A 20220-nucleotide genomic window follows, 5' to 3' on the forward strand; every position below is an offset into this window, starting at 1 on the left:
CCTCGGACGGACCAGACGGCAGAGGGGCCCCTGGCCAGCCGGCTAGGAGCCTGTCCCTGCCCCTCCCCCGGCGCTGCCCTGTCGTCGAGGCCACTATACCAGCAAATCTGCGCACGAGCACCGGCCGGCACCGCCTTGGACTCGGCCTCCCCACCGAGAGGGGACTTGGACCTGCCGCCTGGCCTTCCGTCGGTGCGGATCTCCTGCCCAGCGCACCGGCCGGTTCGTCCAGGCCCAGCGGGTGGGAAACCCCCAGTCCCACTGACTCCTGAAGCCAAGGTTTTCCTCCGACGCCAGGCTCCCGGGCTCTGTCTGCGGCGTGAAGGGTGTTGCTCTGACGAGCCGTCTGCACTGTCACCAGTGTCGCTGTGAGGCCGCACCCTGTATCGTGTATTTCCAGATGTCAGTGTTACTGTTGACAAATAGTTGAAGTAAAGTGGTAACATATTAAACATGTGGCCCTGCTCACCCCTCTGTGCGACGGTGGAGCCCTCCGACGCAGGCTCCGGCTTGTTCCCGAACAGAGCCAGGCGGCGGGCGCAGTGCGCTGCAGGGCCGGCTGTTGGGAGGAAGCTCACGGGGCCGGGAGGGCTCCCCTGTGTGCCTGTGCTCCGGGGGCCTTCCGGACTCACCCCGACTGTTCTCCCCCCGAAGCTTTGGCAGGTGCCCCGGCCAGCTGGTGACACAGGGCTTCTTAAACAATGTCAGCTTCTCCCCAGGTTTCCAAGTTTGCCGAAGTTACCGGGTTCAGATCAGTGGGGCTTTAGTCTCGGTGTGTTGTTTGCAAACCTATCCTGGGTGATGTTTCCAGAAGTACTTGTTCCCCTGAAGAGGCTGGAGCCACGCTGCCCAGAGCTCCGGGAGCTGTGCTCTGGACCCCAGCTGTCAGTCACAGTGAGGGGGCCCACCTTCCACAGAGCCCCCCCATCCCTGCAGGGGGCTGAGGCCACAGTGTGTGTACCACCTTGTCTGTCAGGACATGACATTTTCTCAAGTCCCACCAGTTACTTCAGTTATATGATTTCTGACTGGAGCAGGAGACCCTTGGAGGAGACATCTGGTAGCATCACAAAAATCTTTTCTGGGACAACCATTATATCGTGTATCTGTGTGTCTATGTTTATGATGAACTGTACGATGCTGTAAAATAAAGTCCATCCCAACACGACATGCACATCTGCTCCACAAGGTCTGCAGCCCCCACGGAGCGCGGCCCAGGGAGCTGAAAGGCGGCAGACAGACCCGTGGCCCCGGCATGGACTCGGCGTCCATGTGCAGTGTCTACCGGGGGGCCTGCCTCTTCCAGTTTTGTAGAAACACCATCCCTCTTCCTGCCTGAAAAATGAGTCATTTTGTACATATTTTAAATAACAACAATAATCAAGGGCACAGGTTGCACAGAGAATCGGTGTGAAGGGGGAGAAGGGACCACTGCTCCAGGGACTCGTGCTGGTGTGCACCGTGGTGTCACGTTCTGTCTGCGGTCTCTCTGGGTCCTGTGCGGTGTCATCTGCCTTTGAGTCGTTGATGAGAATCGGGTCTGGAATGCAGACTGTTCCAAGATTCAAGGGCCACCTCGCTCACCGGGCGCCTGACACCCGTCACTGGGCAGCGAGGGGTTTCCATGCGCATCCTGTTGTGAGCAGTGACGGACTGCTGGTGTAAAACCACAGCTGTGGCCATGTGCAGGAAGCCAATAAACCCTTTAAAACCCTCGGGTCCTCACCTTTTCTGAAAAGTCCAGGTGTTTCCTACTGGCCACAGAGATTCCCAGCTGACGGGCGTGGGCCCTGGGTTCCGGGAGAACACTGGCCTGCGTTCCATTTCAGAACGCCGGTGAGAAAGGCGCGTCTCAGCTCCGACTCCTGTGGACATCAGAGGTGTTCATGAGGTCTAGCGGCTTCAGATGTCCGTGGTCTCATCACGTTAGAGGAGGTGGCCCCATGAGGGGTGGGGTGGCCGGGAATGACCAGCCCCCACATGCTGGAGGAGGGCTCGGTTACTGAGGTCCGCGTTGTCTGTTTCCACGTTGGTCAGGTGACGTGCAGCCAGGGAGGTGAGTTCCGATTCTCCTGGAGGAGGGAGAATGCGACGGACCGGTACCGTTGCTTCTCTCCTGGCCCAAATTCCGTTCCAGGGACTCCTACCTGGGAGTTTCAGGACGTACCATAGGATGAAGTGACACTGGTAGTTTCTATTTGTGAAAAACCAAAAAGGTTAGTTTTAGTGACCAAAAGAAACCGTGGCTCACCCCTCACAAAGAGGTGAATTTTGATCAAAAGGTGTTCTCAGATGTCTGCACCGGGCAGCCACTCCAGCCCCCTCAGCTTCTCCTCAGCCTGGAGCCGGTCACTAAAGTCCCAAAGTCCGTCCCTCACCTTCAGCGTCCTGTCGGCACCGCTGGCGGCTCAGCAGGTGAGCCAGGGTGTGGGGAGACGACTCCCACAGCTGTGAGCTCCCTGGGGCGAGGGGTGCACCTCACAGTGACCAGCACAGGACTGACTGGTGGTGTCAAAATACACCTGAAATGATGGTTGGTGGGGGAGGGAGGGTCACGGCAAACCCCAGTTCATCTTCATCTAAATCGTCATCAGAATTGTACGGAAACGTGTCTGCTCAGCCTTTGCTGCCCTTGACATGGAGACGTCCAGCTGGGGCCACGAGACTCTGTCAGACGTCACAGATGGGGTCCGTGCTCGCTGCCTGTCCTCACCGTGCGGGATGCGTCTCCAGCCCTCACCTGACCGTGCAGAGCTCTTGGGGCCGTTCAGGTTCTTTCCCACGACAGCGTTTCTGTGGCACCTCTGGCCGCACCCTGCCTTTCCTCCTGGGGTGCCGTCACTGTCTCCTCGGCAGTGAGCGGCCCGCAAGGCCATGAGATTGGGTTGAGGATCGGGGCTGCACTCTCCCTCTGGCTGCTCTACACGGGGGACAGTTTCCGTCCCTGCCTGCCAAGCGCCCCGAGGTGGGTCTGTAGCCCAGGCCTCCACTCTGAGCACCCGTGTGCCTTGGGGCTTCATCTTCGTGACCAAGGTTGTACACACACACACACACACACACACACACACACAGGGCAGAGGCACCACCACCGACTCGTTGAGGGAGATTTCAGGGCCTATCCTGACACATCCTCTTCTTGACAAACCCTCTGAGCCCTTTTGAATGAGCTCCTCCACGTTCTTGAATCCACTTGTTGCAGCCTCACTCTGCTTCAGGCCACAGCCTGCACCACTGTGGCTCCCTCTGTCCGTTCTCAACAGGGCGTCACAGGACCTTTTTAAACGTGTGACCTCTTTAAAGCCATGTCAGAGGCTTCCTGTTGCCCTTGTTCAAACGCCAATAACCACGTGGCCTCGGGAGGCTGTGTGGGCTCGGCCTGCGCCCCTCACTCCCACGCCTGAGCCTTCCAGGGGCCCAGATGGCTGTGACCCTCCTGCCACGGGGCCTGTTCCCGTGTGCCCCCTCCTGTGTTCACGGAGCCCATGTCAGCGATGCGGCTGAGGCTGGCCGGTGGCCCTGCAGACACATCACCTGCAGGCAGTGCTCACTCTGGTGCTTCTGTTGCAGGACGTGTCAGGGTCAGCGCGTGGCACCGAGTCGGACTTTCATACGTGTCTGTCGAGAGTGTGACGACCACAGCACCAGGCAGGGACCCCAGGGCTGAAGGGCTGGCGGTCGAGGTTCAGACAGCGATCGGAGACAGGAAGCCACCGGGCGAGTGCGGGAAGGCACCGGTCCCACCCACACGCCTTCCCAGTTCAGGAGCAACGTGGGCAGCGGCAGGAGGGTCTCGACCTTTGTGTCTTAATGTTCGCCAATCGTGTGCTCACAGTGAGCGCATTTGGAACAACTAGATTTATAAAACGCAGGGGGAACATCACCCACAACCCCACCAACCCTGAAACAGTTATAATCATTGGGTCTATTTTCAGTCCATCCTTTCTTCACACGTGTTTCTGTTACCTCCTGGTTCAGACCTGCTGTGTGTGTCCAAAAGGGGCGTAAGTGTTCTTTGGTGCCCCTCATAAAAAATAAAAATAAAGAATTTTCATGGTCAAAAACATACAGGAAATGCTGAGTTAGACAGAGTTAAACTAGTTTCCAGCAGAACTTCTCAGAACCTTTTAAAAAGATGGTGAGCACTGTGACTCTCTGAAAGATGCTCTATTCCCCAAACATATTTGGCTTTGGGACTGTTTTGAATTCTATGGCATGCGGTTTAGTAAAAGTTTATATGTGAACATTTTATTGTTTTCCTTGGTATATTCTGATGTTATGAAGACCAGTTTTTATAACGTCGGCATAGCGCCCCTCCTACCATAGGGTGTCCTATGATGCGCAGGCCACGCCTCAGTGTCGTTTTGGTGAACAAGGAGCAAACAGAAGGAAATAATAGTCGCTGAGCAGATGTGGTGGCTCTGCTTCGGGGGGGTCTGGAGAGGGGGCACCCCTGACTGACCTCCGTGCGGGTTCTTGGGTGCTCGCGGACACCCTGCTGGTCGCTCTGGGCAGCCAGGCCTCGCCTGAGGCGCCGTTACGTTCAGTGTGTTCAATTCAACAGTCACGTCCCAGGAAGCACAGCTCACATCTCACCCCCGAGCGGGCCTGTGATAAAGGCTCACAGCTGGCTGATGGCAGGTGCACACAGAGGCTACTCACCCCTAATTCTAATGTGCAGTGGATGACTAGAGGCCGTTTCAGGGGCTCTCTTCTCCCCTCTCTGCACTTCTAACTGAGCTCCAGCCGCCACGCGCCCAGCGTCCTGTCAGAGAGTTTCGGTCAGATCTGAGCGGCAGGAACTACCGTCCTTGGGGCAGCTGCCGTGGGGTGACTCGGGAGGAAGTGCTCAAACGAAACACCAGGGGGTGACCGAGACCACCTACACTGAACCCCCCACAGCCCGGAAGAGCTGCTCAGGAAAAGAACACGTGAAAGTACCTGTCACTCAGAACAGCAGTGCAGCCCGATGGCAAACCCCACACCTGTCAGTGGAGGTCAGTGGGAAGACACGCGTCTCACACCGGCAGAGTTGGCGGCCGGGCGCACAGTGCAACCTGGAAGGACACCTTTTCCTCCTGCCGCGTCCCATGTCATCTCCCACTCACTAGCAAAGGAGAGCACTCGAAGTCAAAGCCCATAATCACCGCAGAGGTGAAGAGAGTGGATTTGGAGTGGAGAGACAGGAAATCAGCAGCTACCAAGTGCCCCCTCCGGCCACTCGCCGTCCATGTGCATGTCCCCCACACGTGACCCTCTGTACAGCAGGACACCGGGTCTGCACCTAGCGAGACACAACCGTGCTTTACGGAAGTAAAGAAATGTCTCACCTCGCCCTGGCCGGTGTGGCTTGGCGGTTAGAGCCTCGGCCTGCGGTCCAGAGAGACCTGGGTTCGGTTCCCGCTAGGGGTATGTACCTCGGTTGCAGTTTGTCCCCTGTGCTGGTTGGGTCGTGTGGGTGACAGCCACTCGATGTGTCCCTTTTCATGTCGATATTTCTTTCTCTCTCTCTCTCTTCCTCTCTCTCCCTCCCATTCTATCTGAACAAAAAATGGAAAAATGTCCTCGAGTGAGGATAAAAAATAAAAAAAGAAAGAAATGTCTCACCTTCCCCGGAAGGAGCCACACACACTAAGCAGTCCTAGGGTTCATCGGGGGCTGTACTAGTGACCCTCAAATTGTCATAGCTTCACCGAATATTCTGTTAACTAAAGACAAAATTGTCAAGTTAAGCTGCAACAACTCAGATATAAATGAAGAAGGGAAGGAGTGAAGAGGGGAGTAGCACAGACACACACAGAGGGAGAGAAGAGGTGGAGCTACTCCTCCCCTCATCTCTGCAACTGAGGCTGCAGCTGGTGTCTGTGGCTTCCTTCCCCCGAACCCCGCCCCCCCCACACCCCCCCACCCCCCCCCCCCTGGCCTCAGGCTGAGGCTGAGCCTGCCCAGGCCCCTTGCCTGGTGACGCTGGAACCACCTTCCCGGGGGTCTGGTCTTCTGGTGCCTGTTTTCATAGTTTCCCATTAACTGTTGTACTGGGAAGGGAAGGACTGAGCGGTGCCCCCCAAGAATCCTGGGGTGCAGACACCCTCCTTCTCGCTCTTGCTGTCGCTGCAACCCAACTCCCCTTGGCGACTGGGACCTGTCCCTGCAGCCAGCAGAGCAAACCCTTTCGCTCCTGTTGGTTCTGGGCAGTGAGGAGCCCGTGGCCCAGTGAAGGTCTCATCTTCCAGTGACGGGCACCTTGGCTGTGTCCTCGGGTGGAAGCACCCTCTGCCGACCATAAACAAATGTCGATAGGTATTTCATCACCAAACAGGATTTAATCAGGGAAAAGAAAGCATTGCCAGCCCTGTGTGTGCAGGGAGTCCCTCACCACGAGGGGGGGCGTCAGGGGGGCAGTGACCCTCACAGAGCTTCCTTGTGAACACAGACGTCCAGGCCTCCCAACTCCTGTCCAGGTTAAGGTCTCTGTCCTAAGATTTTACCTTCCCCCTTCTGATCCCCACCTTTCTCCGAAAACTCCGCTGACCAACGGTCAGGTCCATTTCAGCAGGCTCTGTCCCTCGGGGCCAGGAGGGACTTCCAGCCGCCACTCTCTTGTTGAAGGTGCACCGGGAGCAGCTTTTGTCCAGGCTCCCGAGCAGCCACCAGCAGGTCCGGCTGGAAGAACAGGGCACAGTTTGAAACAATGTAACAAACGGTGCTAAACAGTGCTCAGGGCTGTGGGTCCTGGAACAAGGGCCATTATCATCTCTGGCGGATTGAAGTCCTTGATGAAGATCCAATAACCAGAGATTTCCACCTTTCACAATCAATCGGAAAACTCAGACAAGGGCGTTTTCCTTCTGAGAGAGACACAGAGTGCAGTAAGGAGAGGTGGCCCAGACCTGCTGCGAGAGTCTTCTTCAGGCGCCGGGGTCCGTTGTGTGGCCATGTTTCTGGTCTCTGGACTGCGCGGTTCCGGCGGGCTGGTGTCCTCTGTCAGTGCGACACAGGGTCCCACATCTCCTCCCTGGAGTGTAGCGGCACAGGGACAGGCAGCAGGGCCTGGAGGGGCCCTTCCAGGGAGCTAGAAGGAGCCTCTCCGGAGGTGTCTCCTCCAGAGAACAAACCCACAGGTGCCTGTGGTGCTCGGGCTCCCCCCTCCTCGGAGCACAGCGAACAGGCTGCCCACTGGGACAGCAAGCAGCCCGCACACGATGAGGCGTCTCTCTGTCTGCTGGGGCCTCTGTCATTATCTCCTTCCAGCAAGGCAGCTGGAGGGTGTCAGCACATTTGGCCAGTCGAGTCTTAATAATGCTGTTAGTGTGTCTAACTAAACCTGAGGACTGAGGGTGATACATGCAGCGAAGGTGTTTTAAAACCAGCAAACAGCACGGACTTGCAAAGCATGCGACCAGTAACATGGGTTCCCAACCGCCATGGAGGAGTCTCCCAGGCAGGGAGTCTCTTCTAACAGGACTGTAGCCACAGAAGAGGTAGCAGCCTGTTTGCACGGGGAAGCTGCAGCCCACTGGGAAGATGTGCAGCCCTTGACGGACATGCGTGTCCCCTGAGGGGAGGGCGCTGTGTGCTCTCTGCCACCCCACCGAGGGTGCGTCAGGTACTTCAGTGTGGACAGGCTGCCTGGGCCCGAGACAGCTGCTCGCTGTGGCCTGTTGACACTCCGCACCGATGCTGCCAGGGGACCGTGGTTTCACATGTGCGCAGTCGTTAGGAGTGGGGATTTAGAGTCTCCAGGACTGGATTGCTCTTTGGCTCAAACCAAAGCTCTGTCTTTGTATCAAACCAACAATTGTTGGGTTTCCAATCTTGTGTTTTCTTCTCTAAGGCCCACTGTTGGACTTCTCTGGCCAGTTTTTCCAAGTTATCAGTTAGAGACACACCTCTTTGGGCCATGACAGAAGTGTGGCTGCTGCTGTCCCTGGAAGGGCAGCATTCCTGGAGGGGGCCTGCAGAGGGCCTCCCGCAGCTTCCAGAGCCACGTTTAGGTGCCCTGGGGTCTGAATGCCTGCTGGGGCAGCAGGGGGAGAATGGCAGCCAGTATTCCTGAACTGGGGGCAGTTTAAATGGTACTTCTGCTGCTCCCAGAACATTCCACAGTCACAGCTACTCTGAAGACAAGCCCACTGCCAGGGCAAATGTTGGCAGCTTTGCCCTTGGCCGAAATGCAAGTGAGAACACACAGTTCGTCTGCAGTGCTGCAGGAGCCAGCGGTCGACCAGCTGCCTCCGGGGCTCAGGGCACCTCATCCAGCACGGAGCTCAGCACTCAGCCTTAAACAGGAGCCACCTGGCCGCCGGTGCAACTCAGGGGTGGAGCGTCAACCCTGCATGTGCCCAGCTTGTGGGCACGATCCCCAGTGGGGGCATGCAGGAGGCGGCCAGTGGATGTTCTCTCTCATCGATGTTTCTCTCTCTCTCTCCCTCTCCCTTCCTCTCTCTCTAAAATCAATAAAGAAAACAATTTTAAATATGGATCATCTGCAAACCATGAGAAATCAGCATTACCCGGAGCGTCTCCTGCAGGTCATCATGAGGGCTCAGGAGGTGAGCATCAGTGTTACGCCATCCTAAGGAGCTTGTCTATTGTGATAGCTACTGTCCAATTCCACGATTATTTCCCCCTTTCCCGAGAAACAAATCCCAGCATGATACTTGTCTAGGAAGCCTTGGCCTAGTAAACATACAAGGGCAGAAGAACTAAGAAGAAAAGGGTGTGTATCTCTTAATGGAACTAAGCAAAAAGGCATAGGTTCAGAGGCAGGAACCGGCCCAGGTGTATTAGACACCCCCACTGTTTGAACTGTTTTAGGACCTTGAGGCAGGGCTGCTGGGAGCATCGGGTTGTGAGAGCTGATGAGGAAGGAGGGTGGGAAAAGCCCCGTGGTCCCTTAGCGCTCCATCACGGGGGATCAGGAGAGGCTGGGACAGCCGACTGGAAGGCTGGAGGCCCCCAGGCACTCCCGGGTGCCACAGCCCCTTTCCCAGGGTCCTGGCTCGGCTGCAGCAGCAGCAGCTGCACAGGGATCCGGCCGGCCTGCAGGAGGTGCTGTTTCCTGCCGGTGTCTCAGCCTGCAAGCTCCTGGAGAGGCTTCCCTCCCTGCGTGCAGACCTCGGCCCCTGCACCTTGGTGAGGGTTTCCTGCCCGCCAGTCCGGCCCAAGGTGTGCTGCCTGCCAAGTTCTGGGGGGAGACTTTCTGAAGGCCGCCACCCTCCCCCGGTTCCCTGGCTGCCAGCTTTGCTGGGCCCTTGGGGCAGCTCTGTCCATGGCAGCCAGCGGGCTGCAGCCAGCCTCTCCCCAGTGAGGGGAGAGCACGGTCTTGGGAAAGGCCTACGTTTACCCCCAGTCGGTTCTCCCTCAAATAATTCTTTCTCCCTGTGTGTATTTTTTGAGAGTGCTCTTTCTATGCCTTTTTAGTGATGAACCCCTCTGAACAGTTTAAAGTATTTTTTGCTATTAAACCTTACTCTGGGCTCAGATCACTGTCGGCTCCTGTCCCCTGAACTCTGACAGACACAGAACCGGTGCCCTGAGTGGTCCCGGGGCCAGTTCCACCAGGAAGGGATTCAGGAACTGGCTGCGGGCCCTGGGCTCGAGGGCGGCGCTGAGCTCCTGGCTGTGGGACCTGGGCTCCAGGGCAGCGCTGAGCTCCTGGCTGTGGGACCTGGGCTCTGGCAGCCCCAGCAGCCGTGGCGTCGCGGCTGAAGCCGTCATCTGGGACAGGTGGTCATGAAGTGCCGGCGGACAGAGACGCCCTGGAACCCGAAACTGCTGCCCAGAGAGCTATGGCCGGGATGAGCTGGGTGAGGGACACTGCCCCGAGTGCAGCGCTCAGGTGTAGACAGAGAGAAATGACCAGCTTGGGTCCTTTCACTCTCAGCTCCGAGTCTGACAGTCTTCAGAAAGCTTCTTATGTCTTGTGGTCACAGGGCTGATGCTGCTGAGAAGCAAGAACAGAAGGTAGGTAGGTGGCTGGGTTGACTGCACAGTTGAGTTCGAGTCTCACCAAGATCCTCGTGTGAAGGGGCATTGACTCGGAGGGATGGTCCTGGAACTTGGAATGGGAGCATCTCTCTTAACCTGGAGCGTAGTGGCTTAGAGACACTGTTTTGCCAGTAAGACCGTGGACGCCATGATTCTTGTTGAACTTCTTGGTCAAAACTCAAATGAAGTGAATTTTACATTTAAAGGGTTCATTTGCTAAGAAACAATGTAATAGTTATGAGAGAATCAAATAATAGATATCAGTACCAGTAGTTCATATATTTAATCATTTAGTTTGGAGCTCTCTGTTACTTGACTGAGCCTTAAATCAATGTGGCTTTAATCAATGGCTTGCTCTTTGGTTGCCAGTACTGTAGCTCACCTTACCGAGGACTGCACACACTTGAAGGTGTGGGGTCACACTGAGATCACATTTAGGTCTACACTGTTTGAAGCATTATAAACATCATTTCACAACTACACTGCAAAAGAAGACTGGCCTTGATGAGATTCCCTGACTGACTATTGCACGCGCCTGGCTGCAGGCGGGCCGAGTCCATAAAAAGGAGCCCAGCCTGGAAATCTTTGTTCTCTCACTTTTATAGGCCCAAACTACAGAAACAAAAACACTACATTAAAAAAAACCCACATTCTCTTGGCACTGCTTAATTGGTGTCGGGGTTGATATGAACTGCCACAGAGGTGAGGGAAGAATCTGTTGCAGGGATGAGATGAGCTTGTTACAGAGATGAGGGCAGGCATTAATCCCTTTTTCATGGTCCCTCCAAGTTTCCCAAGGCCACCATTAACCCCTTGTCTTCATGGTTCCTCTGGGTGTCAGTTCCAGGGTTTTAGAAAACTGCTCGGGTGTTTACGTGTGGGGATAACTGGTCAGAATGGAGTTTAATGTGTTAAAACATTACTAACCCTTTCATGGGGGAATGTATTTCCTCACTGTATTTGGGCCTTTTGTATTGCAGTATTGACATTAAATTAAATGTGCTTTGACATTTTTATTTTTTTTTACTATTTATTTATTTATTTATTTATTTATTTATTTATGTTACAGATATTTATCCTTTTTCCCCTCATTGACTTCCTCCTCTGTCCCCTCCCACCTCATCCCCAGCTTTGTTGTCTATGTCCATCAGTTATGCGTACATGCATATCAGTTCTGTGGTTTATCCCTTCCCTCCAACCCCCTCTTCTGAAGAATGTCAGTCTGTACTTGTCTCTGGGTTTATTTTGTTCATCAGTTTGTTTAGTTCATTATATTCCAGAAATGAGTGAGATCATGTGATATTTGTCTTTCTCTGGCTAGTTTTGCTTAGGATAATACTTTCTAGGTCCCTCTATGTCGTCGCAAAGGGTAAGAGATCTTTCTTTCTTACAGCTGCATAGTACTCCATTGTGTATATGTACCACAGCTTTTTTATCCACTCATCTACTGATGGACACTTGGGTTGTTTCCAGATCTTAGCTATTGTAAATAGTGCTGCTATGAACATAGGGGTACATATATTCTTTCTGATGGTGTTTCAGGCTTCTTAGGGTATATTCCTAGAAGTGGGGTCACTGGGTCAAATGGCAGTTCAATTTTTAATGTTTTGAGGAAACACCATATTGTTTTCCATAGTGGCTGCACCAGTCTGCATTCCCACCAGCAGTGTACTAGAGTCCCCTTTTCTCCACACCCTCGCCAGCACTTGTTGTTTGATGATTTGTTGATGGTGGCCATTCTGACAGGTGTGAGGTGATACCTCATTGTTTTAATTTGCATCTCTCTGATGATTAGTGATGTCGAGCATTTCCTCACATGTCTCTTGGCCATTTGTATGTCCTGTTTGGAGAGGTGTCTATTTAGGTCCTCTGCCCATTTTTTAATTGGGTTCTTTGTCTTCCTTTTGTTGAGCTGTATGTGTACTCTATATATATTGGAAATTAACCCGTTATTTGATGTATCATTGGCAATTATGGTCTCCCATATACTGGGTTGCCTTTCCATTTTGATGATTGTATCTTTTGCTGTGCAGAAGCTTTTTAGTTTGATGTAGTCCCATGTGTCCATTTTCCCCTTTGTTCCTGTTGCCTTAGGTGATGTATCAGTGAAAATTCCGCAGCATATGATGTCTGAAATTTTGTTGCCTACGCTTTCTTCTAGGATTTTTATGGAATCACGAGTCACATTTAAGTCTTTTATCCATTTTGAGTGTATTCTTGTGTGTGGTGTAAGTTGGTGTCTGATTTTCCCAACAGCAACTTACGAGGGGTGTTGAAAGGGGGAGGATGAAACACAGGGGAGGATGATGGCACAGCAGTGGAATCGGTTATGCAGAGGGAGACTGACCAGCAAGTGTGTTGAGGATAATGGTAGCCATGCTTCTCATGGTCAGAGGGGGAGTTGCACATATGGAGAGAGAGAAATCTAGAACGAATCCCATCATGATGGACTGAAAGTGGTGATATTGGGGTGCATTCATTTTTTTGTTGTTGCATCACAAGTTACCCCCAAACTTAGCTGCTTTAAACAAGAACTGTGTCTTCTCCACTAGTTTGTGTGGGTCTGGGATGTAGGAGCAGCTGAGCCGGTGCTTCTGGCCCAGGGTTTCTCACGAGGGTGCACAGTGTCAGCGGGGCCATGATAATCTTGAGGCTCACCCAGGGGCTGTTGTCCACGGTACTCAGCTCTTTATGATGTGGTCCTCTGCGTAGCGCTGCTGCCAGGTGGCGGCTGGCTTCCCCACGGTGATATGCCAAAAGGACACAGAAGCTAGTTTGAAAGGACTCCTATTGCACAAATATAGGACAATTTGAACTGTAAAATAGGTGATTATAGTAATTATTATGGTAATTATTTAATAAAATGGGAACCCAGCCCTGGCCTGTTTTGCTCAGTGGTTAGAGCTTCAGCCCTTGGACCAATGAGTCCCGGGTTCGGTTCTGGTCAAGGGCAGGTACCTTGGTTGCAGTTTGTCCCCATCCCTGATTGGGGTCATGTGGGTGGCAGGCAATTGATGTGTCTCTCTCATTGATGTTTCTGTCTCTCTCCCTCTCCCTTCCTCTCTCTAAAAATCAATAAAGAAAAAGAAATTTAAAAAATATTTAATATACAATTGCTTCATTTGCCTGTTTTCAGCATAATGTCATGCCTTCAACTAGAGACTAATGACTCTTTTTTTCCCTTTTCAGGGACTGACTAGGAGGCCTTGAACCTTCCCCACTCAGTTGGTGAACCATTGAAATGAATTTTCCCACATTGCACTTCATTATCTAGTTTGAAGTCCCACAGTCACTGGCTTGGAGAATTACAAAAATAGTTTCAAAGACATGTTGAGCACCGAGCAAGGGTTTCTAGGAAGGGGTGGATCGCAGCGCTCCCTGACGGCGACCCAGCGGATCTTTCTGTGTGAGGGTTGCACTGCTGCAGGCATCAGGGCGGTGACCTGTGCTCCCCCAAGTACCTGTCCTCATAGTTATTATTCCACTCGAAGAGCAATGGCCCACAGTGCACCCCTTAACTTTCACCAGCATAGCATCCTCTTCATGTGCAGTTCCCACGCGGTGAGGGTTGCCCATGTTGCCCGTGCTGCCCTGCCGCCTGCCCATCTCTGAATAAGATGTTGAGCTCTACTGGCTCCTGTGCAAACAGATCAGGAAGACCCCAGTGGGCCATGTGATCTTACGTGAAGCAGTTAGTTGCTTTGGGACTTCTGGAGGTTTTGATGCAGCACCTGTGTTATCTTACACGCGCTTCATAGCGGAATAGTGACGTCTACGTGCTCCAGAACTTGGATCTTAAGCTGTTTTGGCTTTTGAAATATAAAGGAAAATAAAATAAAAGGTATTTTTTCTTGTCATTATTAATATTTTAGCTGTCCAGAGGTTTTGAAAGACTGTCATCATAAGGACCAAGTCTAAACTGAAAATCTTTTAAAAATATACATTTTTAAAACTTAAACTTTTAAAAATACACATTTACCATTTATTTTTACGTTGCAGTTTTGTTAACAGCGAATGGTGCCAGATGTTACCAGTGGGGTTAGACCTTGGTCCTTGAGTTCAGCTAGGAAAGAATTCAGAGCCAAGAACTCAAATCTAAGTGGAGGTTTATTTAGAAAGTCACAGAGGTAGAAGAAGTGAGTCAGCTGGGCTGTGTGGACTCAGGAAACACGTTATAGAGGCCAAAGAAGGGCCCTTGGAGCTCAGGAGAGAGCAGCAAAGAAATGCACCTGGAAGAAGGGGGAGAGGCACAGGGCGCAGAGAAAGCACCCCGAGGAAATGAAGGGGCGGAGAAAGGCACAGGCAGGCTTGGGAGAGCGAAGAGGGTGCTCAGGCTGGTCTTTCATCTGAAGAGGTTCCGTCTGTTCTTTAAAGGCAGGAGCTTTAGGGAGGTCTCAGGCCAGGATCTCAATAGAATATTCATCAGCTTCCCAGGTGGGTTCTTTTAGGTTCACGGTCTCTACCGATTGGTCCCCTCCCGTCCCTCTCACCCCTGCCCTCCCCTCTTCCTCCTCCCTTCCCTCCCCCTCCCTTCCCTCCCCCTCCCCTCCCGCGCCCCTCCCCCTCCCGCGCCCCTCCCCCGCCCCTCCTCCTCCCTTCCCTCCCCCTCCCTTCCCTCCCCCTCCCTTCCCTCCCCCTCCCCTCCCTCCCCCTCCCGCGCCCCTCCCCCTCCCGCGCCCCTCCCCCTCCCTTCCCTCCCCCTCCCGCGCCCCTCCCCTCGCAGGCGCCCTGGCTGCCAGCGGGCGGCGCAGAGCAGTGGCGTCATCGGGGGCGCGGGCGGCGCAGAGCGGTGGCGTCATCGGGGGCGCGGGCGGCGCAGAGCAGTGGCGTCATCCGGGGGCGCGGACGTGCTCAAGAGCCCGGGAGCGGGCGGCGCGGGGCAGTGTGGGGGGAGCATGGCGGGCTGCGGACTCTGGCGGGCGGGAGCGGCGGCGCTGGCGAGCCGGGTGCTGTTGGACTTCAGCGGGAGCCGGCGCTCGCTGCGCACCAGTGTGCGCGCCGCAGCCTTCGCCAAGGAGCTCTTCCTGGGCAGACTGGAGAAGGTAACGAGCCCGGCCCGCCCGCGCTGTGCCGCACCGGGCAGGAGCGGGGTCCGCCCGCTGCGCCCTCATACCTGCCGGCCGGGTACACCGTGGTCGGGCGGGCCAGCGTCCCGGTTCCCGTCCCACCAGGTCGTGTACCTCGTCCAGGGAGAGGAAGGCTCCAGGCCCGGGCCCTGCGAGGGGGGCGTTGACAGGGTTCCCGCCGACTCCTGTCAGGTCGCTTTTGGAAACGGCCGGCGATGCAACGCCCAGCCCAGCCTTCCGGCCCTCGCACCTGCCGGGCTTTCTGCCCGAACCCCGCATGCCACTCGGGCGTCAGCTTCTCGCGGCCCGGGGCGTCCGCGGCGGCTCCCCCGGACCTCGCTCTGTCTCCAGGTTCCTTCCCCACCGGCTCCGGCTCGCACGAGCCCCGCTCTGCCCGGCAGTGGCCGCTGGGTGGTTGGGCATGCAGCACCCTCTTTTGTAGGGAGTCGTGGATTTGGTCTCTGCTCTGATTGAGCCGCGGTTCTTTTAGGTTAAGATGGAGCTGGTGATGTGGGCCTGTTGCGAAGCCCCAGTGAGATGCGTGGTGCATGGAAATGCGTTTTGAACGGCGAGGTCCTGGGCAGGTGCCAGGACATCGGAATGGGTCGTTAGTGCTGGCCTTGGGCTAGTCACTTCACCTCCCTGTGCCCAGTGTGCGAATCTACAAAAGAGGGGTGAAAACGGTGCTCTCCCCTCGTAAAGGTGCCCGCGAACTGCAGAAACATTTTGTGTACAGCGCTTTGAGCTGACTTGTAGGCGGATTCTGTATCACTTCAGGAGTTATTTGCCGGTTTCTCTAAGGTTGTCAGGCGTTACAGATGCAGAAACAGAGGCCCAGACTAAGAGTGGTTTGCCCTGCTAGGGGCTTCAAAGCTAGGTCTTTAACGTTTAGGACACCATTTCCCCCTCAACCCAAGGCTGTGTGCTGTTCTATCCTGAAGAAAGAACACAAGTCTTATATGCTTCTCTTTCTCCAACGCTTTGGACACCCCCCCCTCCCGCGCGCCCCAGGCCCCTCCACCCTTTTCACTCTCAGCTGCCTTCTTTGCTTCCTATTTTTCTTTTTCATTATTGATTTCAGAGAGAGAGGAAGGGAGAGAGAGAGAGAGATAGAAACCTATGATAGAGAACATCAATTGGCCGCCTCCTGCATGCCCCCCACTGGGGATTTGGCCCACAACCTGGGCATGTGCCCTGACCGGGATTCGAACCAAACCGGTGACCTCTTGGTGGTGGGTCAATGCTCAAACACTAAGCCACACCGGCTAGGCTTTGCTTCCGGGTTCACTGAGAAATTACATGCAATCAGATGACAACTTTCAGCACCACTTTTACTCCCCCTTTCCTGCACCTATGGTCTACGTTCTCTTACTATGAACTGTCTATTATCAAAGGCCAACCAGATCACTAGACCCCATCCATGCCTTCTCTCCTACTCACAGGCAATGATCCAGTAACTCTCTCCTTTCTCATCCACAGCATCAATTGTTCCCTCTCTGGTACATCTTGAACTCATACCATTCAGGCTTTTGTCTTTAACAGTCTCCTAGACTGCTCTCAAGACAGTCAGTAGTGACCTTTGTGTGGTCAAATTTAAAGGTCTGTTCTCAGTCCTTATCTTAGTTGACCTGTCACTAGCATCTGACACAGTTCGTCACTTCTGGCTTCTAAAACACCAACCTGCTCAGTGTGTGGCTCAGTGGTTGGGCATCGACCCCTGCACCAAGAGGTCACCGGTTTGATTCCTGGTCAGGGCACATGCCCAGGTTGTGGGTCAAATCCCCAGTGGGGGGCGTGCAGGAGGCAGCCAATTGATGTTTCTATCTCTCCCTCTCCCTCTCTCTCTAAAGAGCAATAAAGAAAAAAATAAAATAAAATAAAATAAAACACCAACCTCTCCCAGTTTTTTTGTCTACTTCAGTGATATTAGCCAGTGTTTTCAATTAGCCCAACTGGAGCTGAAGTGTATTTTATTAAATTTTATTAAATTTATTGGGGTGACTTTGGTTAATAAGATTATATGTTTCAAGTGTACAGTTCTGGATATTGCACTGTGTGTTCACCACCCAAAGTCTAGTGTCATTCCGTCACTATATATCTGACCCCCTTTACACTCTTCTCCTTCCCCCCAACCCCTTTCTGATAACCAACATACTGTTGTCAGTATCCATGAGTTTTTTTTGTTGGTTCATTTGTTGCTTTCAGTTTTATAGCTCACATATGCATTAAATCATCATTCTTGTTTTATATGACTTTGCTTAGCATGATATTTTCGAGGTTCATTCATGTTGTTGCAAAGGGCAGTATTTCATTTTTCCTTATGGCTGAGTAGTATTTCGATGTATCTATGTACCGCATCTTTATCCAGTCATCTATGGAAGGACACCTAGGTAGTTTCCATGTCTTGGCTAACGTGAACAATGGTGCAATGAACATGGGGTGCATATATCTTTACAAATAAGCATTTTCAAAATTTCCAGGTAGATACCCAGGAGAGGGATTTCTGGGTCATATGGTAATTTTATTCAGTTTTTGTAAGCGTTTGAGAAGGACAGATATTAAATCTTTGAATGTGTGGTAGAATTCACTACTGAAGCCATCTGCTCGTGGACTTTTACTTTTTGGGAGGTTTTTGATGGTTGTTCAATTTCCTCACTGTTGATCAGTCTATTGAGAATTCCCATTTACTTGTGATTCATTCTAGGACGGTTCTGTATGTCTAAGAACTTGTTCATTTCTTCTATGATATTGAATTTGTTGGCATGTAGTCTCTCATAGTATTCTTGTATAATTCTTTATATTTCTGTGGTGTCTGTAGAGACTTTTCATTCATTTATGATTTTGTTTAAGTCTTTTGTCTTTTTTCCTTAGTCTAACCCGAGATTTGTCCATTTTTAAAATTTTATCAAAAACGAGATCTTTTTTTTTATAAATTAATTTTTTTTTCTTTATTGACTTTAGAGAGAGAAGGAGGGAGAGGGAGAGGGAGAGAGGGACAGAAACATGGATTGGCTGCCTCTTGCATGCCCTCCACTGAGGATCGGGCCCACAACCTGGACATGTGCCTTTGGTGCATGGGTCGATGCTCAACCACTGAGCCACACTGGCTGGGCTGCCATTACTTTTTCAAACAGGTTCTTGGTCCCTTGCTCTCTTTCTTCTCCTTTTGATACCCCTATGATGCACTTCATGTTGTCCCAAAATTTCCTTAAATTATCCTTAGTTTTTAAAATTTTTCTTTTTCCTGCTCTGATTGGGTTTTTGTTTTTTTTCAACTTTGCCTTCCAAATTGCTGATTTGATTATCTGCTTTATTCAACCTACCTTTTATTCCTTGCAGTGTATTCTTTTTTTTTTTGTGGTATGTGCCCCTAGTGGGAACCGAACCCGGGACTCTCTGGTCTGCAGGCCGATGCTCAACCACTGAGCCAAACTGGCCAGGGTTCAATGTATTCTTGATGTTAGATATGGTATTTTTTTTTTCCGACTAATGTTTTTCATGGTTTGTATGTCCTTTTTCATGCTGTTGTAGTTCTGTAAATTCCTTGAGCATCCTTATAACCATTATTTTGAACTCTATATCTGATAAGTTGCTTGCCTCCATTTCATTTAGCTCTTTCTGGAGATTTCTCCTTTTTCTTTTTATTTGGGGCCTCTCTCTTCATCTCCCCTTTTTTTTTTTTTTTATCCTCACCTGAGGACATTTTTCCATTTTTTGTTCAGATAGAGTGGGAGGGAGGGAGAGAGAGGAAGAGAGAGAGAGAGAGAGAAACATGGATGTGAAAGGGACACATAGAGTGGCTGCCACCCACACGACCCAACCAGGGCCGGGGACAAACTGCAACCGAGGCACGTGCCCTTAGTAGGAACCGAACCCAGGTCTCTCTGGACCACAGGCCGGCGCTCTAACCGCTGAGCCAAACTGGCCAGGGCCATCTTCCCATTTTTGCTGCCTCTTTGTGTTTATTTCTGTGCATTAGATAGATCTGCTATGATTCCCAGTCTGTGTGGGGTGGCCTTATGCAGTAGGTGTCCTATGGGACCCTGTGGTGCAGTCTCCTTGATCTCCTGAGCTGGGTGTTCTAGGAATGTCCTTTGTATGGTTTTGTGGACCCTCCAGTTGTAATTGAGTCTTGATTCTTATTGGCCCATTTGTGCGTGGGGTCGGTCCTCAGGCTGGCTGACTGTGAGGCTCAGCCGTGACCATGGTGTGTGAGCTGCTGTGCGGGTGCTGCTGTGACTTCCCCTGGGACAGCTGTTTGTGAAGATTTGTTGGGTTGTGCTCCAGTGTCTGAATCTGGCCACTTGTGTTTGTTCTGGGCCCCTTGGTAGGGACTGTGGTGCAGGCCAATGTCGGATGCGATCTGTGCCTGGCCCTTGGCAACATGTTTGAAGCTACAGACGATCAGAGTTTGGCTGGCCCTCCTGGGCTTGGCTGCGCATGGGAAGGACAGCCTGGAGTCATACCATGAGGTCATTGGTAGAGAGACCTCTGTTCCCTTCTTCTTTTCTTCTCCCTCTGGTGTACCCATTGTTCTTACATCGTTCTTTCTGACGGAGCTCTTTCATCTCTGTGCTCACCATCAGATCTGCTCCTCTTTCACCAGTGTCATCTCCATGTTTGTCTTGATACCAGTTCTTTTCTCTGCCCGGTCAGCTTCACTTCCCAGGCTTCCTGGTCCAGTCTTCATCTCGTATTGAGTTCTTCAGCTTCAGAATTTCTGTTTGATTCTTTTCTGCAGTTTCAGTCTTTTTGGTAAAGTAGTCCCTTTTTGGTTGATTTTGTTTCCGAGTTCATTAAACTGCCTTTCTGAGCTTTCATGTATCTGGTTGAGGTTTTTTTGAATTCTCTGCCATTTAAATCATATATTTCCATGTCTTTAAGTCTATATATTCTGGAAATTTTTCATTTTCCTTTAAAGCTACGTCGTTACCTTGGTTTTGCATGGTATTTGATAAGTCATTTCTCTGTTTAGAGATCTATGGGAATGAAATCTGCTTTGTAAAGTGTTTGACACTTGTCTGTTCAGTAGGTTGGTAAGAAGTCTTTCTTTCCTCTTACAGTAGGTGGCACCAAAGCACAAGTTTTTATTTCCTCTTCCTTGTATGTCTCTGTAGGGCGGTGTTGGCTGGGCCTTGGGAAGTACCCTGTGTTTCCTGGCGATGTC

General features: G+C 52.1%; 1 protein-coding gene and 1 long non-coding RNA gene across 3 annotated transcripts in view; one reads left to right on the plus strand and one right to left on the minus strand.

Moving 5' to 3' along the window:
* Nucleotides 1-12152: 12152 nt before the first annotated feature.
* On the minus strand, nt 12153-14466 carry LOC118617704. Of its 2 annotated transcripts, XR_004956844.1 has the most exons (4): nt 14217-14466; nt 13967-14050; nt 13671-13796; nt 12153-12774 (listed from the first exon to the last, which is right to left on the minus strand). It is a non-coding gene; the product is annotated as an uncharacterized LOC118617704 (long non-coding RNA). The 2 variants fall into 2 exon arrangements; XR_004956843.1 differs by lacking the exon at nt 13967-14050.
* A 416-nt stretch (nt 14467-14882) lies between these two features.
* Nucleotides 14883-20220, plus strand: part of ACAD9 (acyl-CoA dehydrogenase family member 9) — a 37638-nt gene continuing 32300 nt past the window's right edge. The window contains exon 1 of the mRNA XM_036243369.1: nt 14883-15029. Within this exon, the coding sequence (XP_036099262.1) occupies nt 14883-15029 (147 nt within the window). The remainder of the gene's footprint in view (nt 15030-20220) is intronic.

Source organism: Molossus molossus, unplaced genomic scaffold, assembly GCF_014108415.1.
Source record: "Molossus molossus isolate mMolMol1 unplaced genomic scaffold, mMolMol1.p scaffold_m16_p_5, whole genome shotgun sequence".
NCBI classification, from domain to species: domain Eukaryota; kingdom Metazoa; phylum Chordata; class Mammalia; order Chiroptera; family Molossidae; genus Molossus; species Molossus molossus.